Source organism: Dromiciops gliroides, chromosome 4 (assembly GCF_019393635.1).
Source record: "Dromiciops gliroides isolate mDroGli1 chromosome 4, mDroGli1.pri, whole genome shotgun sequence".
NCBI classification, from domain to species: Eukaryota; Metazoa; Chordata; class Mammalia; order Microbiotheria; family Microbiotheriidae; genus Dromiciops; species Dromiciops gliroides.
The window spans coordinates 231,637,067-231,657,559 of record NC_057864.1 but is presented as its reverse complement, the minus strand read 5'-3'; the positions used below and the strand labels follow the sequence as shown (position 1 = coordinate 231,657,559).

General features: G+C 40.3%; 1 protein-coding gene across 1 annotated transcript; it reads left to right on the top strand.

Annotated features, from left to right (window-relative positions):
* The first annotated feature begins 2,668 nt into the window (after positions 1–2,668).
* Positions 2,669–14,805, top strand: ZNF3 (zinc finger protein 3). Its single transcript, XM_044001462.1, has 7 exons — positions 2,669–2,824; positions 3,347–3,495; positions 9,910–10,029; positions 11,635–11,726; positions 12,040–12,166; positions 12,691–12,804; positions 13,688–14,805. The coding sequence occupies exons 3-7, from the start codon at positions 9,975–9,977 to the stop codon at positions 14,764–14,766; spliced, it is 1,467 nt and encodes a 488-aa protein (XP_043857397.1). The 5' UTR covers positions 2,669–2,824; positions 3,347–3,495; positions 9,910–9,974; the 3' UTR covers positions 14,767–14,805.
* The last annotated feature ends 5,688 nt before the right edge of the window (positions 14,806–20,493 follow it).

Sequence of the window (20,493 nt, the reverse complement as noted above, 5' to 3'; positions counted from 1 at the left end):
CTCCTGGAATGTTCAGCAATTACTTATTTTGCAACATTTTCAGTTTCTGCAACAAATTTATCATGTCTACGTAATGTCTCGGTGCAGACTCTTTGAAACAATTTTTAAGTTGATATGCCTATATTTAGAAAGGGGGATAGTAGCTTCCCATTATTACCTCTCTCTAGAGAAAAAATAGAGAGAGAGAAATAGGGGGCTCTAAAGGGCTTTAAGACTTTGAGATCAGATCACTAGGCCGAAGGGGGGGCACTTTCCATCTCAGTGGAGGGTCATATCCATATGTCCCTCTCAACATTAAAGGGAATTGGGAAAGGTCTCTTATAGAAGAGATCCTTGAAGGGAGCTAGGGAGGCCAGGAGATATAGAAAGGAAGATCTCAGAACTGGAAGACAAAATGTCTTATACAAGGAAAATAAGGAGGCTCATGTTATTTGATCACATGGTGGTAGGTAGAGTAAGGTACAGATTCAAATGTATCTTTTTGGACATAAGCAATATGGGAATTTGTTTTGACTATTCATGTTTAAGGGTTTTTTCCTCTTTTTCAATGTGTGTGGGGAAGGTGGATTTTTTTGTCAGTTGAAAAAGATAAAATTGTGGGGCCAAGATGGCAAAGTAAAGGCAGGAATTCACCTGAACTCTCCCAAATTCCCCTTCAAACAACTTTAAAATAATGCTTCAAATTGAATTCTGGAGCAACAGAACCAACAACAGGAAAGGTCTATCTCACCAGGTCAAACCTGGAACTCAGTGAAGCAGAGGCTGTACCCTAGCAAGCCAGCAGCAGGCCTTGGAGGCAACTGCATTAGTGGCAGCAGCAGCTTTGGGAGTTCTCAGATGGTAAGGTAGTTAGAAAATTGGTCAGAAGGAGATTACAGGGAACAGTGCTGCCACTGCATACAGGACCCTGTTGTATTGCCTATACATGGTTCCAGGGTAGAAAAGAGTATTTGTGTTTGCTTACAAGGGAGCAGGGGCCTGGTTTGAGGGGCACTATAGTCTGTTTGAGGCTGTAGGGAAACAGGGACCCTGGTCACAGTTCTAGGATGGAGAAGAGTGCTTGTGGTCATTCAGAGGACAGGAGAACATACCTCTCCTTAGATATAGCACCTTGGAAGTAACTTACAGATCCCCAAAACTAGCTTTGAAAGTGATTGATGCTTATTGAATAGGGAGATGATTAATTTGATAGGTGACAATTTGAGAAAGACAAAGCAGGGAGACAAAGCAAAAACTATTGCAACAGAGTGATAAAACCAAGTACCAAGGTGGTGGCAGGATACAGCTAGTAAGTGTTAAGTGTCTGAGGCCGGATTTGAACTCAGGTACTCCTGAATCCAGGGCTGGTGCTTTATCCACTGTGCCACCTAGCTCCTCCCCCCCCCTCCCCCCCAGGAAAGAACTTTTTTAAGAGGTAGGACTTGGCTACAGATTAGATACAAAGGGATGCTGAGAGTAAGGAGTTAAGATTTAGATACTAAACCTAGGTCACTGGATGGTCATGCTTTAGAAAATTAGAAAGAGATGAGGTTTTTTGTGGGGAGAAAGATAAGGAGTTCAGATTTGGACATGTTGAATTTAAGATATGATGGGGATATACAGTTTGAGATGTCCAACAGGAAGTTGAAAATGCAAGTCTGAAGGTTAGGGCTAGATAAGTGAACTGAAGAATCATCAGCATAGAAATTGAGTCCAAGAGAGCTGATAAGATCACCAATTGAAATAGCATAGAGGAAGAAATGAAGGTCTAGGACAGAGTTGGGAGATGGAATGTCCTGTGCAGAGAACAGCAAGAAAGTCAGTATCATTGGATAACAGACTAAGTGGAGGTATAAGAAAACTGGGAAGGTAGGAGAGACCCAGTTATGAAGCTTTCTAAACTAAACAGAAGATTTTATATTTAATCTGGAAACAAAAAGCCACTGGAGTTTTTTGACTAGGGAGGGAGTGTGTGTGACACGATCAGAATCTTCTCTTTAGGAAAATCACTTTAGTGGTTTAATGAAGGATGAATTGGAGTGAAGAAAGATTCGAGGCAGGTCTGCCTCCCCTTCCCCCAAAGCAGGCTATCGCAATATGGGGGAGTGTCAGAGCGGAGAAGTGGGTGTGTATACAAGAGATGTTGCAAAGATGAAATCGATAAGCCTTGGCTACAGTTTGGATATAGGGAGGGGGAAGAGGGGATAAGAGTGAGGAATTTGGGATGATTCCTAGTTTGGGAATCTGAGGGATGGGAGGATGGTGTTGCCCTGGACAGTAATAAGGCAGGTAGGAGTAGGAGAGGGCTTATGGGGAACTGATGAAAACTTCGATTCAGAACGGGCTCAAGATGAGTGGCACAAAAGGCCCAGGTCGCCCAGTCTGTTCGTTGCTGACAAGGTCGGGGCCGGTGAGGGAGGAATTGGAGGCCGGGCTGGAAAGCCCGCTTCTCAGCGTCCTGAGCTTGTCCTTCGGGCCAGCTGGCTGGAACAAGTGACTCTGTTCGTCTTCGAGGTCCGAGGCCAAACAGGGGAAGGGCGATGGTAGCCCAGCAAGAGGAGCCCCCACCCCGCCCCAGGTATCGCAGCCTGGGTCGCCGTAGCTTCTCAGCCCAGCCCAGCGGCTCACCGGAGCATGGAGAAGGAGACTTCCGGCTTTCCTAGAGTGGTCTAGAGGCAACACCCGGAAGGAAATTCGGAGAGAGTTTCCGGCCATTGTTCTGTCCTTCTGGCGTGCGTGGCTGGAGTCCGAAAGGTCCTGCCTGATTCCCGGTCCTCTTGTCTCTTGTCCCCGCCGCCCACGGCTGGGTGCTCATCTCTTCCCCCTGGACTGCCCCGGGCTCCTGGTGAGTGGGGCGGGGACTGCGTGCAGAGGAGTTCTGAGGCCTGTGGGGGTGCGGGGCGGGGGAAAAGGGTGTCCGTTTTTACAGCCACACGGGGTCTCCCAAACCGGCGCCGGGGGTGCGCCTTCGTCCGCTTCCCGTCTCTCTTGTTAGCCTTGTTTCTCTTCTTGTCCCCCTCCCCTAATCTCCTGATAACTCTTCCCCGTTTTCTCTTTCCCCCATTCCTGTTTTCCTCTCCACCCTCCTTTTCCTCCCCGTTCCCCTTCTCTGTTTATTCTCTCCCCACTTCCCTCCTGTTTTCCTCTCCTCTTCCCTCTGCCTCCCCTGTTTCTCTCCTTTCTCTGTCTCCTTTCTTCCTCGTCCCCCCGCCCGCCCGCCCGCCCGCCCGCCCGCCCGCCAGGTGCGCTCTGCCTTCCTCCCCCCGTCTCCTCCTCTGCAGCTAGGGGCCAAGGGAGGAGAAGGGTTTGGGTAGGGGCTTTGTGGGATGAACTTTCACAGTGACCTCTTCTTTGCGCCTCTTTTCAGATAATGTCAATCAGAAAAAACCCAACCAGCTGGGGCATTTAGCAGCTCAAAGAGGGTTGCATCCTCTTGGCAGCTCCCAATACCGGTAGCAATAATAACAATCATTTTAAGATTTACAAAGCATTTTCTTCACAAAGGCCCTGAGGGAGGTAAGTTAAGCAAATATTATTCTAATCTGGAGTAATTATTATTTATAATAATGATAATTATTGATAATGAGAAACTGAAGCTTGAGAGGTTACTTGACTTGACCAAGGTCAAAGGCTGCAGCAAGTAAATAAATATCAGCCAGGATTCTAGCACAGGATTCATGACTTCTTTCCACACTGACACAATAATAACTGAGGAAAATATTTCATTTTACCATAAATTACTTGAGACCACAGAATGTAGCCATGATAATAACAATAATAATTGCTAAACCTCATTTTATAAATGAAGAAACTGGAGGAAGAGGTTATAAAGTAGTTAGTCTCTTTAAACTATTTGGATAAAAAACTTGAATGTAACTTTACATAGGAGCACAGTAAAATGATTCCTGAATTTGCCATTCCATCACTCGCTTGTTTGGAATCCTTCCTTCAAAGTCAAGTACTACATCCTGCATGAAGCTTTTTAGTTCTTATAAAATGAGATGATATTTGTAAAGTGTGCACAGTGCCTAAAACATAGTAGTGGCTATATAAATGTTTATTCCCATCCCCTTACCTTCCTTTCTTTTGATTTAACTCTATATATGTCGTATTTCCACACACATTCCTCCCACTCCCATTGTAAGGTCCTTGGGGACATGGGTTGTTTGGTTTTGTTTTTTAAATATACACTGCCATCTACTACAGTGCCTTGCATAGAATGGGTAATTAATAAATGTTTGTTGAATTGAATTTCTTTGCAGCAAAGATGAAGGCTTTACCCACTTGTAGTAGTATCTTTGTACCAAAATTTTCTCTAGACCCGACAAAAACTAATTCCTAATTCAATTAAAGAAGCATTTATTGAGCACCTGCAAAGCCTGACATGACACAGATGTAACTGATGACTTCTTAAGTTGAAAATATGCCCACTTTTCCAAAATAACTAACACTGGTTGGTGTCTTAGGTTTACTATAAATGGCTCACTGGTTGAAAATGAAATTTATATGGCCTTCTTTAATTCAGTTTGTTCTCATACAGTATATGCACCAAATAGAATGAACATTTCTCAGGTGAAAGACTGGGTTTTGAATTTAGGATGGCTGATGCTTTGGCTTCCTAGCATCTGTTGAGAGGAAGAGTGTCATATTGTGGACTGTTCTTGCTCCCTGGCTATAATTCTCCCTGTTTTCAAGGGGGTAGGATTGGTAGGTGCATTGGAGAGGTTCTCTGATCCCCCACGAGGATTCTTTGAGGTAGAATAGGTTCCCCAGCTGTTGGGATGTAGTGCAAACTTTTCTTTCCATTGGAAAGTTGATTATTCTGGGCTCTGAGGATTCATTCTGAAGAATGTCTTTTAAGCTCCACCTTAGTTTTTCCTGTAGTGAAGAATGCATCAGAGCCTTATTCTTTATCTTTTAGGGATTGTTGAAGTGATTGTTTTTGCTCTGCTCAGTCTCTAAGTTTCTGTCTCAGTTCATTTCCTTTCATCACAGACCCTCATGAATGAATTTGGCATCTTTTGTGCTGAAGTAGCTTTAGAAATAGTAGAAGTAGTGAGAAGGTAGCTGGTTTCAGGCTAAGAATGAAGAATTTGGCTCCAGACAGGTGACAGAGATGAGGTTTTGTTCACCTTAGTTCTCCTCTGTACCTGACTGGAGCTTAGAGTTCAGTAGCTTTATTATAGTGGGAAAAGCTCCCTAGCATATTGTTGTCATTGTACTTGGGAAGCAGAATAACATGAGTTCAGTGCTGGACTTAAGTCAAAAAAATAAAGACTTGAATTCTGCCTGAAATTTTCTAGCTATGTGACCTTGGGCCTCTAAGAATTTTAGTTTCCTTACCTGTAAAATGGCTATAATACTTAACACTGCCTACTTCAAGAAGTTGTGATATCTTTGCACTCTGCAGACCTTAGAGAACTTTGTAAACATGAGCTGTTATTCCTGTAAAACTGGACCGCAAACCATCTCCTGAGTATTTTACTCCTTTTGATGCTTTGTTAGTGCCAGCAGGTTGTAATGAGGCAAAAAGTTGTTTCTGCATTAAAAGAAAGGGGACAGAAACCAGTTTTCATTGGTTTTGGTATTCTTCAATGAGATGGCTACCAAACCTCTTAATTTTCCTTTTAGGTATTAGGGTATTTTTTGTTTTTGTTTTTGTTTTTTTGGTTAGGTATTAAGGTTAAAGAAAATACTTTTGAGCATGAGGGGAAAAGGCAGTTAAGGCATGAAGAGATAATCTGCCTTCAGTGTTTGACTACCCATTTAGATCTGGAGCAAAAACCTGGACTTTGAAGTTTTTTCCAACAAAGCTTCTGTTAACAAATAGGAAAGGAAAAAAAGGAAGAAAAAACAAATAGGAAAGAAAGCAATAGGGATGAAGCTAGAACAATATAGAGTCACATCTTTTCTGATATAATAATTCTGAATGATTGTCTCCAATACAGCTGTCCCCAACACACTTTATTAGGACTAAATAGTACTCTGACCCAGAAAAATTTACAGTGGGGGAAGAAGGAAGGTTAAAGGAAGACTGTTTTCTGATCAACCAAAAGCTCTCAGAAAACTTTTTGCCTCAGAAGAAAAGGCAAATGCTGCTGCCCACAGAATCAGAAAAGACCCTGTCATGAGCTTTGTGATTATGGATGGCCTATGGTGGTTTGAACCCAAAGGTGAACTTAAAAAACAGTTCTTTAGCCCTTGGACCAGGAGTGATATTAATGGACTGAAAAAACAGGAACTCAGAGAGTTTAATTCTAAACTCTGGTAGAAGTGTTAGAAACACAGCTCAAAGAATCCAAGCAGGCAGCAGAGTGTGGTTGAAGGCATCTTTATTCATCTTCAAAGGTGGGCACTTTTCTGAATGTGCCAGACAGTGCACTGAAGTGAGGTCCTTCACCTCTATTTATACCCCTCAAGGGGTCCCTCCAGACCAATCACATTAAGGTATTTAACTAACTCCCTATTTACATTTCAGTTATTTTAGTTATTACAGTTGCTATTTATACAGAATAACAGTAACAGCCTAAGAACCCATCAGTTGATACCTGTTGACCAATCAGATTGCGGCACTAGGCCTTAACCTTATTCTGGGCAAGAATGTCCCCATTCCTCACTAGAACAGTGCTGTGTGAACACATAACCATACGTAACTTGTCAAGAAACAAAACTTAAGTTGGGGTTTGAACATGCGGGTCACGTGGGGATCACCTTGGGTGCCTCAAGGTGAACTCCCAGCCCAGCCCTACTCCCATAATAAAACCTAGGCCCCGCTCCAGGCCCTGCTTGGGCCCAAGGCCCAGGAGCCTCAGCCCCCCCAGAGCCCCATGTACTTGGGAGGCCCCCTACTGGGAGGTTTGGGCAACAAAGCTGTAGGGCCTGAAACCAGATTCACTCTCTGCCTTTAGGGCTCTGAGAAGAGTCTTGTCTCTCAGAAGTATTAAAATTCTTGTGTAACTTAGAAAAATGGTGTTGTTTTTAAAGTTATAACCTAAAATAACTTCACGGAAAAAACCAAAAACCTGATGAATTTAAACAATTGACATCACTCTTTATTCACATCTAATGTAACAATATTAAATGTGTACTGATTTTTTAAACTTAATTCCATGTAAAAATTTTCATATGTAGACAGGCACTTTTTAACAGGTATACATGCAGTATAGTATTTGTCTTTGTGCATTGAGTTTGTGATTTTTTTTTATTCATAAATAATATTTTAAGCAGGAGTGGTTTGAGACACACAGGTCCTTTTGGTACTTGGAAATGAAAAGGAAATCAATTAGTATTGATTAGTTTGACTTATTTTTAGTTTGATTATAGGGTTAAATTCCTTTTTTCAGGAAAAGCTAGCTGTAACAGCTAAGCCACACTTACATAAATAGTCTCAAGTCTAGGTTACCTATAGATTTAGTGGATAGATTGATTGAGAAGCAGATAATTAAATTATACATAATAAAATAATCATAGGATTACTCTTTTTAAAAAGATGAATTCCCATTTTTGGCAGAAAAGGGAGGTTGGCCAGAGGCTAAGTTCCCCTTTCTGGCAGCTGGAGAAAGGTTAGCCAGAGGTTAAAGTTCCTTTTTCTAGTCTTAGTGGATAAGCTCTTTTTTTTTTTTTCCTTGAGCTGGAGGCTAAGTTGAGTAATGGAATCTTCTAAGAAGTTGGAAGGGTGACTGCTAACTACTCACCACAAGTCCCACTTTTCCAGTATACTTTCTGGTTACAAAAGGCACCCCCTGTAAGGAAAGAACTTTTGGGTAGGATTAAGAAAGCCTGGGAGAAACTAATTAGGTGAACTGCCTTGTCCAATTGAATTATTATTATTATTACTATTATTATTATTATTATTATTATCATTATTGTGGGGCAGTGAGAGTTAAGTGACTTGCCCAGGGTCACACAGCTAGTAAGTGTCAGGTGTCTGGGGCCGGATTTGAACTCAGGTCTTCCTGAATCCAGGGCAGGTACTTTATCCACTGCGACACCTAGCTGCCCCCATCCAATTGAATTATGTTCAAAACAAGATTCTGTCAGTTTTAAAATTCCTTTTTTCTGTTATAAAACTCAGCAAATCATTCGGGGTCTCTGACTTCTTAGGAATCAGATGACCTGATTTGATACGCAAATACTAATTTTGTATATTAAATCATAGATGACTCAGCAACTTTGCCCTTAGTTTCCTTTTTATTTCAGATAATTTTTTCTCTCTGTCTCTCTTTTCTTGTTTTTTTTTTGCAGGGCATTGAGGGTTAAGTGACTTGCCCTGGGTCATGCAGGCTAATAAGTGTCAAATTTCTGAGCCTGGATTTGAACTCAGGTCCTCCTGAATCCAGGACCAGTGCTTTATCCTGTATGGACCAAATTTAATATATGGAGAGTTAATTGGGTGACTTGACGAAATGTTGGGGTCCCGGAAATAATGAGGGACCTCTAGGTTCAAAGTTCTCTCCCCTCTGAACTGCCCTTTTAGATATTTCTCCCAGGCTAATAAGAAAGGAGCCTTACAGCTTCTTTTCCACAAAAGGATCAGATTTTATTACTTGGGAATTGATTAAACAACAAAGGTGAAATTAATAAAAATCAAAGATAAGGAAATAGGGAAAAATACAGATAAATTAAAGGAATGCAGGGCCTTTTTGTGTTCACTCACCACACCTGGGATATCTGGTAGTTTTATCTGGACACTGGGAAAACCAAGGAGGGAGAGTGAAGAAAAGAGAGCCTTCCAGAAGCTACTCAGCCTTCCCTTAGCTAGCGTTCAATCTTCCTCCCCTAAAAGGGGAGGTCCTTCAAAAAGCTGCCTATGGAGAAGTTTCTCTTTTTGACCTCAGTATCATACTTTAGGGTGGGCCAGGTGTGGCCCCTCCCAAATGGGTCAGCTAAACCCCAATAATTTTTACCACAATGCACTGTGCCACCTTGCTGCCCCTCAGATGATTAATTTTCCACAGAAAAACTAGTCTAGTTACAGCTGCTCTAATTATAGCTGTTGATATAGTGAAAAATAGCATTGAATTAGAAGTCACATAATCTCAGAATTAGAAGAAACTTTTTGTTTTTTGTTGTTGTTTGTTTGTTTGTTTGTTTTAATGAAATTTCCCACTGCCACCGAAGACTCTAAAACCAACCATTCAAGATGGCCTTAGTAATGGAGAAAATGATGATATGGTACATAAGACCCAAATCACCTAATACCATGGAAAGAAGAAACAAACTTTATGCTGAAGACAATTTTGATGACCTGCAGTAAACTTGAGCCAATTTAGCCCAGTTCATACCTGAACAGGAATGCCCTCTATAACATAACAGAAAAGTAGTCATCCAGCCTTTTTTTGAAGCCCTCCAGTCAGCCCTCTTGAGGCAATGCATCCTACTTTTGAATCGCTCTAATTGTTAGGAAGTTTTACCCTATATCAAATCTAAAAATTTTCCCCTCTGCCACATCTACCCATTTCTCCTAATCTTGACCTCTGGGCTTAAACAGAATGAGTCTAATCTCTTTCTTGTGATAGCCTTCAAATACCTCAAGTCTATCTCTCATCAAATTTTCTTCAGTTGATCATCATGTGGCATGATTTTCAAGTCCTTTTCAATCCTTTCTGCCCTCCGGTGGATGCATTACAGTTTATCAGTGTCTTAGATTATGACATCCAAAACTGAACATGGTATTCCATTAGTGGACTTGGCTGAGTTTGATTCCTTGCTTTGTAACTTGCTTATTTTGTGACCCATGGTAATCACTTAATCTCTCTGAGCTTCAGTTTTCTTTTTGCAAAACTGAGTAATACCTATCTTAGAAAATTCTGCTGCAATGAGATATGAATATAATTGTATTTGTAAAGTATTACATAAACATAAAGTAATCTGGAGGCATTTCCTATGGTTGACTTTCCTTAAACTTTTTTTCCCATTGTGTTTTCCCAGTGTCACTAAAGATACATTCCTTGTGTATTGTATTCTGATAGAAGACAGGAGTTCCAGAGCATCCCATGGAAACACAAGCTGATTGTGTATCTCAGGAACCTCAGCTCCTGCTTGAGAGTGGTGAGGAGTGTAGATTCCTATGAGAGACAGAAACCTTTCTCCAGTGTGGTGAGGTAGAGAACAATGGCAATGCAGAATAAAGGGGTCCTCCAAGAATGGGCGTTGAGAAGGTGTCAGCAGCAAGTATTATTTTAATCTAGAATTAGTTAGAATTCTCTACTGAGAACATTCTTTTCTATCCCAATTAGTTAAATTAGGGGGCTGGAATCAAAGGAGAATCATTAGTACATTAGTATCCTATCCCTTATGCTGTCTTACTGACTCCCATTTCAAGGGAAGCCATGTGTTTTTACAGAGATGGACTCCTGAAATATGTTGCTTGGATTATTCCTTAGGTTACGTGCAAGAGTAGGAAATAGTTGGTTGCCACAAGTGGAATATATTGACTTTTGCTTGTCAAATAGACTGTGAAAACTCAGTTTTCATTTTGAGTTATGGTATTATTTCACCCATAGTGGGTAGTATTTCTTGAATTATCATTAGAAAGGACTGAACAAAGTCAAAGTGAGCCCCTATGTAGAGTTTTATAGTCTAACTCATTGGCACTCATATATGCACATAGAAATTATGGAATAAAAATAGTGAATTGAGCACATAAATAGGAAATATCTGCACTTATATACTCTTTGGGGGAAGAAAGTTTTATATACTTAGCGAGGACTAGGCTAATTAAAGCTGTTAGCTTTCCTCTTAGACTGATTAGGAGTAGAAGAGAGGTGAGTGAGATGATCAGAGTATTTAGTAGAGCTTGAAAAAGATAGGACACAAATGGGATAAGACAACTCTAAGGAGTAATGAACTGGTTTCTCTAAGAGAGAATGTGCTGGGGAGGGAATAGAAGAAGAGAATCGAGGTGGTACAGATGGCCTGATGAAAAGTTAGTATCCAAGGGCTTACTCTTTGGACTTTGCACCTCATCTCCAGGAGTGCAGGAAGCAGTCACTGTAAGGACTTAAGTCGCACAATTTTCCTACCTCTTGAGATGTAAGAAAAATGATTACTTTACTTGCTATGTTGAAGGAGCAGTAGAGAAGACGAGTCTTTGCCCTGTGAATTTGTTTGGCAATAGGACATGTAGTTTAAGGAGCACTGATGATGTTATTGAGTCCAAATGAATTTATGAGGATAATTGAGGTATAAAATATGTGCAGAGTCACGTTTGTACATTTATGGACATGTATTTTAGAAATTAGAATAAGTTGGTTTTTTTTAAGGACAAATACTCTTTTTTTTTTTTTTTTTAAATTTTGTGGGGCAATGGGGGTTAAGTGACTTGCCCAAGGTCACACAGCTAGTAAGTGTCAAGTGTCTGAGGCCGGATTTGAACTCAGATACTCCTGAATCCAGGGCCGGTGCTTTATCCACTACGCCATCTAGCTGCCCCAAGGACAAATACTCTTAAAGAGAGCTGTATAGCTCTCTGAGTTATCTTTTTATTAAGTACTACGTGTACTTGATAAAAGCTAGTTGAGGATATTAAATTTACTACAAGTGAGTTATGTGGGAAGAAAGTCTTCCTTGGTTCCAGTGAATTTCTTTTATTTAGGTTGGGGGAGTGGCAGGGCAAAGATAGACTTATTCATTACTTCTTTTTTTCCCTCTCAGCTCCACCTTCTCCCAAAGTTTCTGCTTCTCTTGATAAAGATAACCTGGGAGACCAGATGTTGGCAGCTGCACTTCTAAAAGCCAAGTCCCAGGTGAGCTGTAGTTTCATCTGTGTCACTTTTACCTAAAGGTGACTTCATCTCTTTTCTTCTTATTGAAAATTTTCTATCAAGTAACATCCCATTTTGGGTCCTGATCCCCATTTCTGTTCCCAGGTATGCAGTCCTTTCTTGTTGGATGAGGGAACTTTATATTTCCTGTTTCCTGGTGCTCTTCTAGTTTTGTTTTACTTAGACTCACTTCACATCATCACCCTATCTAGAACTCCACCCAGTATTTCACTTTTTAATACTTATAAACCTATCCCTTGGCCTTAGAGTTACATAGAGAAACATGTTTTTACAGGAACTGGTGACATTTGAGGATGTAGCTGTGTACTTCATTCGGAAGGAATGGAAACGTTTGGACCCTGCTCAGAGAGATCTCTACAGGGATGTGATGCTGGAGAATTACGGGAATGTGTTTTCATTGGGTATGAAATGTCTCTCTGAAAAAAAAAGTAGCTGTCTTGTCAGTGGAAACATTAAGTAGAAGATTAGTTTAGTACTAGTCCTAATCTTTCATCCTTGGGTCCTCCCAGGAAAGTTAAATGTTGAAGTCCTTTAAAAAGAAGGGTGAACCCTTTCCATATGAAAATACACTGACTGCTCTTCTGCTATGTGCATGAGAACATTATTGGGCTTTAGCTAATTTCTTACCTTCCTCATATGTCATATTGCCTATAGGAGACTTAGGTTACCTTGTTCTGGTTCTAATATAATTGTCTCTACTGAAACATTTCCTAATAGAGATAATAATAATCTTATCCTTGTAGCACCTATTATAACTTGACTCTATCTCAGCTTGTGCTTGAGAATAAATTTATTTTAGTTCACCTAGTATATTTCTTTTTTTCTCCATCTGCTCTCTGTAGATAATGGGAATAGGATTGAGTCCTGGGAAAGTTCATTTTGAGCAGCACAAACTTCTCTATTAAATTTCTTTGCTTATGGGTAGGCTTTCCATTTCCAAATCCTGAGATAATTTCTCACTTGGATGGAGAAGAAGAGTCATGGGTCCTAGATTTGAAGGGAGCTGAAAGCCAGGAACTCCAAAGTGCCTCTTGTATAGGTGAGTAAAGGACACACAGTCACCTACATCTTTAATCTTTAAATGATTTACAGATCTAAAGTGCTAATTATTTAGCTCATTCATAATAGTTGTCTTTTTTGTCTTGAACTTTCTGTAAAAATTTCATGGTTAAAACACACACACACACACACACACACACACACTCTCTCTCTCTCTCTCTCTCTCTCTCTCTCTCTCTCTGCAGGAAGCAGTAGAACCTCATCTTCCTTGGTACAGTTTCCCCACTTCTGCTTATCAAAACCTCTTTATTCCCTTGTGACAGCTTTATTTACTACTTATGAACTGTTTTTCCAATTACAACCTCCCATAATAATTTCTCTATTCTTTTTGATCCATCTGCTGGCTTATTCCTGCATCTTACTTGATAGATTGGGGGGGGGGGGGCACTAAGTGACTTGCCCAGGGTCACATAGCTAGTAAGTATCAAGTATCTGAGGCTGGATTTGAACTTAGGTCCTCCTGAATCCAAGGCCGGTGCTTTATCCACTGCGCCACCCAGCTGCCCCATAGATTCTTCTTTATCCTTTACTTTTTTCCAGCTTGCCTATTTGTCCATTAGCTTCTCTACCTAATAGTTTCACTGTTATACCCCCCTGCCCATTCAGTTCTATCTTCTTTCTTGGCTTTGTGTGCTAATATGAATACTTCTGGCTTTGGTAACCTTTACCTTATTTTCCTTAACAATGAATATCCGTATCTCTGTTTTGCCCTATTTCCCCACCTCTTCTGTGAAACCTTTTGGCAGGCTCATAAAAGCCATATGTTCCTAGTACTGCATATATTGATAAGTGATTTTTCCTTTTCTTCTTTTTGAGTTTCCATTCTTTTCACTAAAGAGAATGTTTTCTGTTTATTGTGTCAGATGGTGAGACCAGAACTAGGAATGATCAAGAAATTTCTGAAGCTGCAGAATCACATGGGGTGATACTGGGAAGATTTCAAAAAGATGTTCCTTCAAGTCTCAAATTTGGAGAAACCTGTGAATGGGAAGGCAATTTAGAGAGGCAACTGGGAAGCTCCATGGAGGAAAGACTAAGGAGAAAGATGGGAGATCTTAGACAAGTGATAGTTGAGGATCAGAAAAGCCCCACAGGTGAGAGAGTCCAGCAGTACAAAGAATTTGGGAATAGTTTTAGTCTTAATTCAAACCTTGTTATACATCAAAGAGGTTCTGTGGGAGATAAACCCCATAAGTGTGATGAATGTGGCAAAAGCTTTAATCGAACTTCAGACCTCATTCAGCATCAGAGAATCCACACAGGGGAGAAGCCCTATGAATGTAATGAGTGTGGGAAAGCCTTCAGTCAGAGCTCACACCTTATTCAGCACCAGAGAATTCACACTGGAGAAAAACCTTATGAATGTAATGACTGTGGGAAAACCTTCAGTTGTAGCTCTGCCCTTATTCTACATAGGAGAATCCATACTGGAGAGAAGCCCTATGAATGTAATGAGTGTGGAAAAACTTTTAGTTGGAGTTCAACCCTTACTCATCATCAGAGAATACATACTGGGGAAAAACCTTATGAATGTAATGAATGTGGGAAAGCATTCAGTCGGAGCTCAACCCTTATTCATCATCAAAGAATTCATACTGGAGAGAAGCCCTATGAATGTAATGAATGTGGAAAAGCCTTTAGTCAGAGTTCACATCTTTATCAGCATCAGAGAATCCACACAGGAGAGAAACCCTATGAATGTAGGGAATGTGGTGGAAGATTCACCTATAGCTCAGGTCTTATTCAGCATCAGAGAATTCATACAGGGGAGAATCCCTATGAATGTAATGAGTGTGGGAAAGCCTTCAGGTATAGCTCAGCTCTTGTTCGTCATCAGAGAATCCACACTGGAGAGAAATCTTTGAATGTGATGACTATGGGCAAAGGTTCCATCCGAGTTGCTGCATTAAATATCAGAGAATCCATCCACATGAGAGAGTGAGAGTCTGCTGCCCCACTAAATAAATTTAATGCAAGGAAATGTTTGGTTAGAGCTTGTTCTTAGAGTCCAGACAGACTCCATCCTGACTCATCCTATGAATGTGAAAAATGTGGAAAGTTTCCTCTTAATTGGAACTTTGCCACTGTAAAATGGAGTGTATTGGGCAAAATACCTCTGTCCCATCAAGGCCAATGAAGAGGGGCCAGCAATCTAGGTAGCTTTCTCCAGCATTGGTCTCAGTTACGAAAATAAAATTCCCCAAAGAATAGTTGATCGAATGCTAAGCATAGAAGGGGTCTCTGGTCCTGATAATATTTCTTGGAAAGAAGTTTGCCATTCACCTTTATATATGTATAAATATATACCAGAGAAACTTTTTTGGAAGAAAGAAAATAAAAGATTTCATGGCCTCATTTTTGGCAAGTAGGCAGATTATAGAGGTGAGGATATTGTTAGGGAGGGAAAATTGTTAGACTGGGTCTCAAAAGCTAGTTTTTCTAATATTTACTAAATGGATTTCCCACCATACCACTAACAGAAGTGGGGGAGGGTAATGTGGCTCTTGAGGAATGTGGTGTTAGCATTCATAGAGGGTCTCATTTCTCCTTTTGGGGGGAGTATGGCAGCAGTTCTTTTTCTTGGGTCAGGATGGCTTTCTAAGCTTCCTAGATTGTTTTCTCAATCCTTATTTCCCTCCAGTACAAATGAAATGCTGTTTCACTTTTTCAGTCTGTTGAAACAAATGTTTCGTGTGATTGAATGAATATGAATATATTTTTGTTGAGGATTTGAGGATTTCTTCCCTTTCTGCCCATCCCCCAAATAAACAGGAAACATTAACTACCTGTGGCTGTGGATGTTTAAAAAAATTATCCTAAAGTTTAGCCATACTCATTGTTCCTCATTTCTCCATTCCTTTTCAGAGCCCCAGCACCTGTCATCTGTTTCTTGTGTGTGCACAAGCATTGTGTGGGCACTGGGGAAGATGATCAAGGTTAGCTGAGACTGCATTAGCCTTGGAACTTAGCCTTATGGGAGAGAAAACCCACATAATTATAATCTGTGAGGAAGCGGTTAGATTGCTGACATATTGCACTTGAATGTTTGCAAAATGCTTGATATGATTGCAGCTTCATAACAACCCTCAGAGATAAATTACTCTTATATTTAACAGGAAGGAATAGGTTGAGAGAGGTTTAAGTGTTTTGTCTATGGTAACACAGGGATCAAAGGGAGAATTTCAGGTTGATCTGTGCAACAAAATGCTATATTAGGGCTAAGGGTAAAAGCACCCACTAGAGAGGTGGAAATGAGGATCAGGGAAGTCATCAAGGGAAAGGTGGCATTTGAATTGGGCTTGAAAGTCTATATAATAGGAAAAAAGGGTAGCTATTCTAGGCATAGGAAGCAGCTTTAGTAAGGGCACAAGTGGGAGCCTTCTTAAGGCAGGCAAACAAGTTTGACCTTTATTTAGCATTAGCCAATAGAGACTTGATATGGCCAGGTCTATGCACAAGAAATTATTTTAGTAGAATTATGAATAATGGGTTAGGGTGGGAAATAGTGTTGCTTTTGGAAAACATTGGGAGAGTTCAAGCAAGTGGATGGATTTTGAGAAAAATGGATGACCTTCTAGGGAAGGCTTTTTAAAAAAAAATTGAAGATTAGGAAAGATTAATTATGGTGATAATAGCCATCTGAGAATAAAACTAATAGGCAGGTGGGGAAGGAATCATTGGAGAAAGAGGAGCCAAATGAAGATTGGGGACAACTGATGGATTAAGTCTTGGAAGAGGCAGAAGGGAGCAATAGTAATACATTTCCATTAAAGGTTTACAAAACATTTCTAGCCTGTCAGATGGAGGAGAATATAGATTTTAATCAATAATTTGTGGAAGAAATGTAAACAAAGCAGGTCATAATGCTGAGAATATTGAAAACTGGAAAGGAGGGATCTGGACAGTTTGTATCAGCTTCAATCTTTAGTGGAGTATGGGGGAAAGTTACTTGGTATAAGTGAGTTGGGAGTATAATGAGCAACAAGTGAAGGAAGGATTGGGAACAGTTGCTCTGGGGACCAAGGGAATTTAGGGTAGAGTGGGATTGTCAAGAATTTCAAGCATTAGCTGTGAAGCTCAGCTAAAGTTCTAGGTATCAAGTTTTGTATGTTTTTTATTGTAATATCTAGAACTGGAAGGGAACTTTAGGAATTATCCAGTCAAATCCCATCATTTAAAGATAAAATTTAGGTCCTGTTCTCTGATTCTAAATCTAGGTGTTCTTTCCACACTACATTGTGCACCTGTTTGTCACAATAATCCTGTGACATGTATCTTACAATATTAATATGAATTTACACACATTTTTGTACATATTCTATCCTCCTAACTCAGTCCTTGCTCACCAGGTTCCCCCCCCCTTTTTTTGTGGGGCAGTGAGGATTAAGTGACTTGCCCAGGGTCACACATCTAGTAAGTGTCAAGTGTTTGAGGTCAGATTTGAACTCAGGTCCTCTTGAATCCAGGGCCAGTGCTTTATCTTATCACCACTTAGCTGCCCTAATAACGGGCATCTTTGATGTTTTGGCTGGTTGCCCACTCAGAAGTTTTGGTTGTTGAAGGGACTATTTCATGAAATGATAGGAACCAAAGCATAAGAAGATAGGTTGGTAATTAAATTAGATTTCTTTGAAAGGTTTCTGGTCTGGGTGTCATGCTGAATGCTGACTTCAAAACTAACATACTTCACCTCAACACGTAACTGTAATTGGACATTTGGACACTTTAGGTCTTTCAGATGCATAATACGTGTATATTGCTAGGCTCTATAGGGAATACAGAGATGTAGAAGACATTCTTGTCTTCAAGGGGAAGAGGGAATGTATAATTAAAATACTAAATGGTGCAGAATAAAAATGCTAGAAGTTAGAAAATGGAGCAATAAATTCTGGTTGAAATATTGGGGAAAGGTTTTGTGTTGGAACTGAGGTAACAGTTCCAAGTGGGGTAACAGCATGAGCAGGTACTTGAAGTCTACTAGAAGCTAGAAGAAGACTTGGGGACCATGCCACTTGGACAGGGCCACCTATGGACAAAACAACAAGCCTTTGTTTTGTGTCACTGTGGAGTGTCTTGATCTAGAACTAAAAAGGATCTTAGAAGAAATCTAGTCCAAACACCTTATTTTAAAGAGGTAAATGTGTCAAGTGCCCATTTCTGATTGCTCTTTCCTCTCTTCCCCCTTTCTGTTTTCAGCCTGGTTGTTGAGTAATCTTTGAATAATGACAATTCCTGCAGAGTATGTAGACAAATAATCTAAATTGAAATGCCCCAGGACATGAGTGGCTCCAGATTGATAGTTAGTTGACTACCTACTTTAAACTTGACTACATGACAGTACACTGACTTTATTCTCTAGCTGATTGTCTGATATGTTCTTTTCCTCATTCTGCTCAACCAACTGAATGTTCCCAGTAATGTTTTTTTCTTCCACTTTTCTCTCATTTCCCTCAGATATTTTATCCAGATCCATTGCTGCAACAATTACCTTTATACCTGTCATTTTCGTTGATGAAACCATATTTGTTTCTGATATTGAACAACTTGACAGTGAACCTTTGGTGGAGAGAACTTTAATGGGTCTTTAGTTGTGTAGCTGCTGAGGAAGTGGGGGTTTAGCATCTACTTAGATGATTGGTTGCCCCATCATATCTCCACATGACCGATGCTAGAAAACACAGCTATTCTAGAGTCCTCAGCCAAAAGATAGTCTCTGGGCTTGTTAAAGAGGCAGCCCCTCAGTTCTCTGTTAAAATGCTGTAACCTGAGAAGACCATATAGTCTTTTAGACTTCTGCAGTCAAAATAACTCAGATGTAGGGGAGGACAGGGTCAATGTTGCTCCTCCAACTGCTCGTTGCTGAAGTTGTGACTTAATACTAAAATCATCCCTAATACCATGACTCATTTGTTATAAAATGTGCATGGGTCAGTAACTACTTGAGCCAAGGATATATTCTGAAGGTTATTCAAGATGATATCAAAATCCCAGATTAGGTGCTGGTTTATGTTATTTGTCTTTTTTTTTTTTTTAAGTGAGGCAATTGGGCTTAAGTGACTTGCCCAGGGTCACACAGCTAGTGAAGTGTCTGAGGCCGGATTTGAACTCAGGTACTCCTGACTCCAGGGCTGGTGCTTTATCCACTGTCCTTTGTTTTTGAAGAGGACTGTGATATTGGGTGATATCATGACTTGCAGTGAATTGGATTTAAGTGAGGGAGGGTTTGCAAAGTCACCAGCTTCACACTCTCCTCCAGAGCCATACATCAGGACAACTGGAGATGGCCCTAGATGTTGAAGGAAGTTATGGTTAAGTGACTTACCCAAGGTCATACAACTAGTGTCTGCCATGACTCTCAAGGAAACAATCTTTAAGTCCCAAAGAAAGGCTTTCCCCAGGTTTATTACTCATTCCCTTTACTCTTTCCTCTTAATTTAAAATTTCTGGGTCATCTAGATCATATAATGGCAGATAGACTGGCAGAATGAACTGTTTTGGTGCAGTGCAGAGGTGTCAGGTTAAAAAGTAACTGGGAAATATTTAACAAAATAAATGTAACAAAACAGTTAATATGTACCTTTTAAGTGAAAATGCAACCTGCAGGGATCCTTGTGTATGGGTTATGGGCCCCTGAGTTTGAAACCAGTGATGTAGTGGATTGGGTGTTGGACTTAAAGTTAGGTCAGTAAGACAAGGGTTCAAATCTTGCCTCAGGTACTTACAAATTGTGTGACTTGGGCTAGTCACTTTACCTTGGTTGATCCAATTCTGGATATTTCTCTGAGGACTTAAGAAGGCTCCACGTTGGATAAGCTGGTGCAGTAGTTGCCCTTTTCTAAATGCCCACCTTACATTCTTCATAAGGAGACCACAGCAATGTGTACTTTCCACCAAATTCCAAAAATGATAAAAATTTAAAAGCAACCACAAACAGCTAACAAGTAGAGAAAAAAAAAATCACTCCCAAAGAGTATGTATTTTGGCTTAATAGGGAGTCACATTCTCAATCTATGTACTTTCATTCTATAAGTGTCCTGGATGAGCCCTCTCATGTAACATCATACCATAACCTTAAGCTCTGGACTCGCTTCAATTTTGGGAGCTTCTTATAAATCACTCCTTATGCCCCCACCTAGGATTTCCCATGGGAACCTCTAAATATACAGCTTGTATGTTTAGACTGCTATAGATTTGGTTAAAAGACCTTGAGTAAGCATTCAAGCTAACAATGTATATATTTTTTTGGTTTGGTTTTGTTTTGTTTTTTAGTGAGGCAATTGGGGTTAAGTGACTTGCCCAGGGTCACACAGCTAGTAAGCATCAAGTGTCCAAGGCCAGATTTGAACTCAGGTCCTCCTGAATCCAGGGCCAGTGCTCTATCCACTGCACCACCTAGCTGCCCCAACAATGTATATTTGATATAGGATTCTTCAGTGATGCAAAACGCAAAAAAGACAGGAATTCGTACAATCATTTTAAAAAATCCTCTTGCTTTCTTCTAACTTCATAGTACTACTTTGTCAGACTACCTCAGGAAAAACACTTGGACTTATTATTACCTAGTTTATTTCCTGACATGAAGTCTAAATTTTTCTTTGTAATTTCTAATGATTGATGATAGTTCCACCTTCTGGGGTCAAGTAAGCCAGGCCTGATTCCTCTTCAATGT